We start from the raw sequence: 7796 nt of genomic DNA, 5'->3' as shown, positions 1-7796 counted from the left end.
TTGGTGTACAGCAGGAGATTTTAACAACATCACCAAAGCAGAAGAAAGAATGGGTGGGAGTCCAATGCACCCAAGAGAAGCGGAGGACTTTGTAGAATGTCTGCTCAAAACAGAACTATTCGATCTGAGATTCAACGAGTTTTTTTACACATGGAACAACAAGGTGAAGGGCAAAGGCAGAATCATGACCAAAATTGACCGATGTATGGTTAATAGTCTCTGGGAAGATGGGTTTGCAAATTCCAAGGCAGAATTTCTGCCCCACGGTGTTTCTGACCACTCGCCTATTCTCCTCTTTTGGTATGATTCGGAGAGGAAGGCGACACCTTTTAGATTCAAGAATTCATGGCTTGAATAGCCACAGTTTCATTCCATTCTTAAAGAAGTGTGGCTGAGTCTTATTTTCTCCAACCCTATGTATGTTATAATGCAAAAACTTAAGATTCTGAAGGAGAGGATAAAGTCGTGGGCTAGGAATAATTTCTCAAATATCCATGGAAGAGTTTAACAGGCCAGAGAGGAACTATATGACATTCAGAGGTAGCTCCAATCAAAGCCATTGGACCCTTACCTAGGACAGAAGGAACATGAAACACTGCAGAGGTATGGTGAACTTCCAGGTATTGAAATCTCTAAATAAAAAAAACAAGCAAGATAGTGAATGGATGTTAGAAGGTGATAAATGTACAACTTTCTTCTTTAAATCCTTAGAAGAAAATAAGGCTAGAACAGGGATATGGGCTCTCCAGAATTCTCAAGGGAATGCTATCACAGGACAAGCAAACGTTACCAAAACTATCATCGAGTACTACACTGCTATGCTGGGCACTAAGGCAGAGGAGATAAACGGAGAGAACTTCTTCAACCAGTTGCAAGTCCGAAATACCATCTCTGATCACATGAAGTCTATCATGGAAGTGGAGGTTACAGTGGATGAAGTAAAAAATGTTCTCTTTGAGATGAAAGATAATACAGCTCCAGGGCCAGATGGGTTCACCCCCAATTTCTTTAAGAAATGTTGGGATGTAGTTGGTCATGATTTCTCTCTAGCTATTCTTAATGCTTTCAAATTTTGTAAATTCCCTAGAGGAATTAATGCCACTTTCTTATGTCTTATTCCTAAAGTCACCAACCCCACAAAAGTTGAAGACTTTAGGCCTATAGCCTTGTGTAATACCATTTACAAATGTATTTCTAAGGTTATTGCAAATAGAATTAAGCTAGTTACTGATGATTTAGTTCAGACTAATCAATCAGCTTACATTCCTGGCAGATCCATTCAGGACAATATTCTGCTTTCTCATGAGCTGCTCCGAGGATATGACAGGAAGCACGACACACCTAGATGTACCATTAAGTTGGACATCCGGAAGGCATATGATATAGTTAGTTGGGAGTCTATCAAGGCAATGATCAGGACCTTTGGATTTCCAGATAATATGTGTTAGTGGATTGACATGTGCATTTCAACCCCTTTCTATTCTGTCATGATTAATGGTGCGCCAGAAGGATATTTTAATGGAGGCAGAGGAGTCAGACAAGGAGATCCCTTATCTCCATATTTATTTGTCCTCGTAATCGAGATTCTCAGTTGTGTGATTAAGGAAAAACTCAACAATTGACTTAGTCAGTATCATTCCAAATGCAAGAAGGTAAAGCTATCTCATCTTGCCTTCGCTGATGATGTTCTTATGTTTTGCAAGGGAGAGGTTGCATCCATACAAGCCATGAAAGAATGTCTGGAAATTTTTGGAAGTGCAACTGGGTTACAGATCAACAAGCACAAGACAACTCTTCTTGTGGGAGGACTAAATGATCAAGAGGCGACTGCTCTGGCCAACATTTTAGAGGTTGACTTGATCAAACCTCCAGTGAAATATCTAGGACTTCTTCTCATCTCTGCTCGATTGGGTATCAAGGAATGTCAACCTTTGGTCGAGAAGGTCACCCACAAGATTACCAACTGGAAATCAAGATTATTGTCTCATGCGGGTAGATTACAGATAATAAAGTCCATTCTGCTGTCTTTTCACACATATTAGGCAAGAACCTTCATTCTTCCCAAGACAGTACTCGAGCAAGTGGAAAGTATTTGTGCAAAATTGCTTTGGACTGGCACAAATAATAGAAAAGGGCTGCACCAGGCGAGCTGGAGCATAGTTTGTCAAACAAAGGAAGAAGGTGGGCTGGGAGTTATGAATGTTCACAGATGGAATGTGGGTGCACATTGTGGGCTGATTTTCAAATTAGTCTCTAAAGAAGACACCATCTGGGTAGATTGGATTTGGAAACAACACATCAAAACCAACTACTTTTGGACTATGAAAATACCAAGAGATTGTTCTTGGACGTGGCAAAGTATTTTGAACAATACAACCACTGCCAAGAAATTTATCAATACTCCATTGCAAAAGGGGAAGAAACATTGTTATGGCATGACATTTGGTGCTCAAGATCACCTCTGTTCGAAGACGCTGAAGCAATGGTAGAATGGGATTTTCCGCTGGACGCAAAGGTCAGTGTTATCATTTCTGATGGGGAGTGGACTGTTACAGTCAACCTGATGCAGTCACAAACCTTAAAGGAGGTTATTCAAGAGGTAGACATCAACAGACATCTCACACAAGATCAGATAGTGTGGACGCCGCATCCGAGTGGGCAGTTTACTTCACACAGTGCGTATCAGGCCCTTTCACCAGAGAAGGAAAAGAAAAAATGGCAAAAGCTGGTTTGGGGCAAGTGGGTTCTACCTAGACACTCTTTCTCTACATGGCAGATGTTCTCTCAAAGTCTTCCTACACAGGACAGACTTGTGTAAAGGAAAATTCTCCAAACTTCAGCTTGCTGCTTATGCAACAATAGTTGAGAATTCTCAGGACACTTGTTCTTTGAATGTTCATATTCCAAGGAAGTCATATCTAGAGTCAAGCGCCTTCTCGGCATTATCACTGATAACAGAACATCAAACAGAGAGTGGTCGTCGATACTTCGCATATGCAAAGAGGAAGAGCTGGGAGAGATGTACAAGGTTTTTTTCTGTGCATCAGTTGCATACTTATGGAAGGAAAGGAACGATTGTAGATTCCAGCATGTAGCCAAGACAGTGCAAAACCTTTATGAGAAAATGGTAAGGGATACAAGGAACTATTTGCAAGTCTTAAGAACATAAGTTAATGATTCGGCAAGAGTTAGGAATCTTTTTCAGAGACTTAACATTGACCCTAGATATAAAACACAAAGGCAAATAGAATGTGTGTGGAGGGCTCCAAATGATAATTGAGTAAAAGCCAATACCGATGGAGCAGTGAGTAGTAATGGAGCAGGACAAGGCGGGGTAATAAGAGACAAAGAGGGATAGGTGCTAGCGGGGTTCAGTGGCAGTGGAGGTTTGGCGTCAGTGTTGTTTTAGGAAATCAAAGCTATCGACATATGCTTACACAGATGTATAGCAGAAGGCTGCAAGGAAGTGGAGGTTGAGTCTGACTCATTGAGAGCTGTGAACGCAATCAACAAACTGGAGAAACCTCTTTAGTTCTGCATGGACATGATTAAAGCTATAGATATGAAGAGATCTAAGTTCACTTTTATATCCTTCTCTCATGTTTATAGAGAGGTGAACCGAGCTGCGGACTATTTAGCTTCTCATCATGACGCATCTAACTTTGTTGTATAGTTTGTCCCTCCACTAGATCATAGATTGCAATGTATTGTAAATGATGATGCAAGTGGACAAACTTATATACAAAACAGTTGAATCAATACAGGTGGGGGTTTACCTAACCCTAGCTTAATTTTGGAAAAAAAAAGTGCATATTATATATATCTACATCCTAACAGATGCCTTAATTATACGTGTTTTTATGCCTACCCCCAAACAAGAAGTATGCTTTGTCCTCAAAGTATTTAAATAAAAAGGGTAGAAAAATACCATGGAAATGCGTGAAATTCTAGAATATCTGCAAAACAAGGTTAAAACATACTAATATAGACAAAGAAAAACAGACGCAACTCTATAGGAGTTCCACCCGTTATGGGGTTAATAAGAATTAAATTGCTTGGGACATAGGTAGACACTAACTGAAACTAAAAACTTACCTCCTCTCCTGCTTAATCGTCATCCTCATCCTCATCCTTATTAAAGAGATGAGGTTCCTTCGCGTCCAATAGCGGCTCCCAGGATGCTAGAATGATCACTTCGCAAAACCACGCACCATAGGTGTCACTTTGGAACAAGTCTTCAAAAGACTGTTTTGGTATGATATGAGGGGCTGTCATCACAAAACTACTCTCTAGAACAGCTGCAAACGATCCTGGAACAACCCACAAAAAATCATAATTTTTCGTGCCTAAGGAGGTCAGGGCGCGGGGTGCGCTCTGACTATGCCTTGTATGGGCGCGGGGCGTGCTCAGATTTGGTTTGGGTAGGGCACGGGTCGCGCTCAGGTGAATTTCGAGTTACTGGTGGTTCAAGTGCAGGTGGCGCTCAACTGAGGCGTAGGCACGCTCTGTGCAGCTTAAGTGCTGAAGTGAAGAAGAAAAGAGGAAAAATTGGGATTGAAAGGTGAGAGATGAAAGTGAGATATGTGGGTTTGTGTGGAGAATGAAGGAAGTTTATATAGGGTTTGAGTTTCCAAAACGAATCGGCAAGTTGCAAAAAAGCGTTAAGGCAATTGCCAGAAATAAAATATTTCCAAATCCGGAAACGGAAACAACCCATATTCTTTAATCCAAAACAAACCTAATATCTTTTATGTTGAATTTAGGATAGTAAGTGCCTAACTCATTGAGATTTCATCCTACCACATATCAAATCATAGACATGCCAATATTGGCAATATTCCCAACAATCATCGCAAAATTACATAATAAATTATGGATCATATAAAAACCATACTAAAAGAAATAATACCACCCCCAAACAATTGGGGAAGGTGGGATTAACACAAGAATCAACGCATAATTTGAAAAGAACCAGATTATATTAAAATCGAAATTCAAATACAATTAGCTATCGAATACAAATATAACTACTGAATTCAAAATTAACATCTGAACTAATAAAAACAATAAAAGACATCAATCAATAAACTCCCTAAACCACTCGCTAATGGTTGAAAATGAAGCATGAGATGAAGTTTTTTTTTTTTTTATTGGAATTCTCAACTCGTTACCGGTCTGATTTTTGCGAATGAGGTATGAAAACGATAAGTAGAAATCCAATGATCCATACCACATTCTACTCTAACCACGGATGACATATAGAAAGATGGTAAATATCTCGAAATGCATGAATGACGTAAGTTATGCGTACGAATGAAATCTAAATTCATAGGTAATGTCAACCCGAATCAAATTATAATTAAACGACATAAGTAACAAAAATAGAGAGTTGAACAATCAAGGACGGAAAAACCAACACCCCACCCCTAAACAAATTTTAGACAACAGAGTTTAGAAAATTTGTTTTAAACGTGGGTATTTTAAAGTCAGATTCCCGAGACTTCCTAGATTACTATTTTTATGGTTTTGATATTTTTTACTTTTTCTGAATAAGATTTAATATAAAAAAATGAAAAGTAATAAAGACTATAGTGGAATACGTGAATTATCTTAAACGTGGACTTAGGATCCGGTACTTACAACCACACACTCCCTAGGGAGGGCTCGGTTACCTTAATAGTGCACTTACCAATATATGAAAGTGGAATGTAGCACACCGAAGAATAAAATGAGTCTTTTATAGTCGGATATTAAAGACTTTATCTAACACATATGTATATAATGAACATATAGTTTACCATATATCAATAACCGAAATAGTTGTGGATCGTTCCATAAATAATGATCACAGGAAACACACACAAACAAAATCAAGCACTATGATTGCCCAAAATGTGGGCTAGCGGGATGAGAGTGAATACTGATGAATCTAGAACCTAACCTAGCATGCAAAGTGTTTCGACCCCCACCTACGTGGCAAACGTCCATTAGTAGGGGTCTCCACTTTATTCATTTAATCGACAGGGCTAAAGCCCAATTGGCAATACCATGGATCGATGTACAGGCCCATTAACTCATGTGTCTAAGGCTGAACATTAGCTACATGGCTTGCCACTAATGTACAGTGATTTATGTCCAGATTCTTTTCTTATCAAAGAGATAATTATCAGTTGAGAGTTATATTCTATCATAATTACTCAAGCAACAAGATTACTTGAGCTACAAGGACTCTCTACTCTACCTATATAAATACCACATTATTTTTCATAAGGAACTACATTGAAACTTGATCCCTAGATAATAGATCTTGGGTACGTAGAGAGCCATTATTTGGTTCAGTTTCATCTCTCCTAACATCAAATTCCTCTGTTTCTTAGTGCGTTCTTTACCATTGTTCTCGTTGTGTTGAAGCAGTTTACTATCGAAACATAATTGGCGCAGTCTGTGGGGAATTTAGAATTCATTATCACGTGAAACAATCAAGATGGTAAGCACAAGAAGCATACCAAATAGTCGACATATTCCTCCTGCTAATATACTCGCAATCCTCGAAATTCAAATCTGCCAATGCAAGAACCGTTGAACAATCAAGTTGCTCCTAGTGGTAGGATCAATTCGCAACATCCAACAGAGCGGCGAACCGCCCCCCTCCTCCCACCGCCACCGCAAAAGGCGATAAACCGGCACCAACCCTAACAGTCTTGCAACAAGAAAACCGACAAGTCGGTAATCCTCCATGCGATGCGCCATCTATCCATGTCGATCCTTCAGTTGACATGGATATGGACGCGATTACATTACTCTCACACCAACTAACGGAAAAGGTGATAGTAACAGCCAATTCACCCCTAATACGGTTGAGCGTGAGTTACTGACGAGTCAAAAATTTAAATAGGAACTTGAGAAGGAAGGCGGCAAAGAGGCAAAGGCGGTGGGCGATCTTTTAAATTCAACAACATTAAAGGCGACCCACGAAGGGGCGCAGCCATTCCAAAGTATGGGACCGTCTTGAAGAACCACTTCATCGTCCTCGAACGCGTGTTATTTCTCAAACACAATCAACCGATTACACTCTAAGAGTAATGACCCTATTACCCGTACTTATGGGGAGAATCGGATTGGCGGGGATAACTACTACCTTAGACATGTCCGATCTCAAAGGGAAGATTTACCTCTGAGAAGCAATTTCAGGGAAGACCACCGTCCGAGATATGTCCGACATGACCGGAAGGCGGGCATCCCGCACAAAAGAACAAATGAACATGAAGAAGTGGTATAATTATTCCGACCACCCGTCCAAGGGTGACTACCGACCTAGACAGGCTGGTTCTGAGGGATAGACAAAGACAATCACCGGTCGAGGCGATGCGTCGTCAAAAAGATCTCTAACTCCAATAAGAGATAATGGAAGGTATCCTTCTCCACATGGGCACGACCGGGGGCGTCCAGTTGTTCGAGCCAATACTTTAACTCTAACAGAACAACAGTGAAAGAGTTGATTGCAAAAGAACTTAACGATAGAGAGTCAAGGGATGTAAGAATGAAAAACTTGACAGTCAATGATGGCGTACTTGATAAGTTTTCGATCGACATTCAAGAAGCTTACCACCATCCCGACTTCAAACAACCCGATTTTGAACTTTATGATGAGTCGGAAGGAGATCCTGGCTTGCATGTTCTATCGTTAAAAAATAAGTTGGTGTTATGGGGTGGAGATGACTCGCTTATATGTAAGCTCTTTCCATCAACTCTAAAGGGAGAAGCATTATGCTGGTTTAGTGAATTGCCTTCAAGAT

General features: G+C 40.1%; 1 protein-coding gene across 1 annotated transcript; it reads left to right on the top strand.

Annotated features, from left to right (window-relative positions):
• Positions 1 to 2482: 2482 nt before the first annotated feature.
• On the top strand, positions 2483 to 2818 carry LOC147498980 (uncharacterized). Its single transcript, XM_086563389.1, has one exon. It carries the CDS (start codon positions 2483 to 2485, stop codon positions 2816 to 2818), a length of 336 nt encoding a protein of 111 aa, XP_086419515.1.
• Positions 2819 to 7796: the final 4978 nt, after the last annotated feature.

This window comes from Coptis chinensis, chromosome 5 (genome assembly GCF_015680905.1).
Source record: "Coptis chinensis isolate HL-2020 chromosome 5, ASM1568090v1, whole genome shotgun sequence".
NCBI lineage: Eukaryota > Viridiplantae > Streptophyta > Magnoliopsida > Ranunculales > Ranunculaceae > Coptis > Coptis chinensis.
The sequence above is the reverse complement of the archived record's forward strand: the minus strand, read 5'-3'. Positions and strand labels throughout refer to the sequence as shown.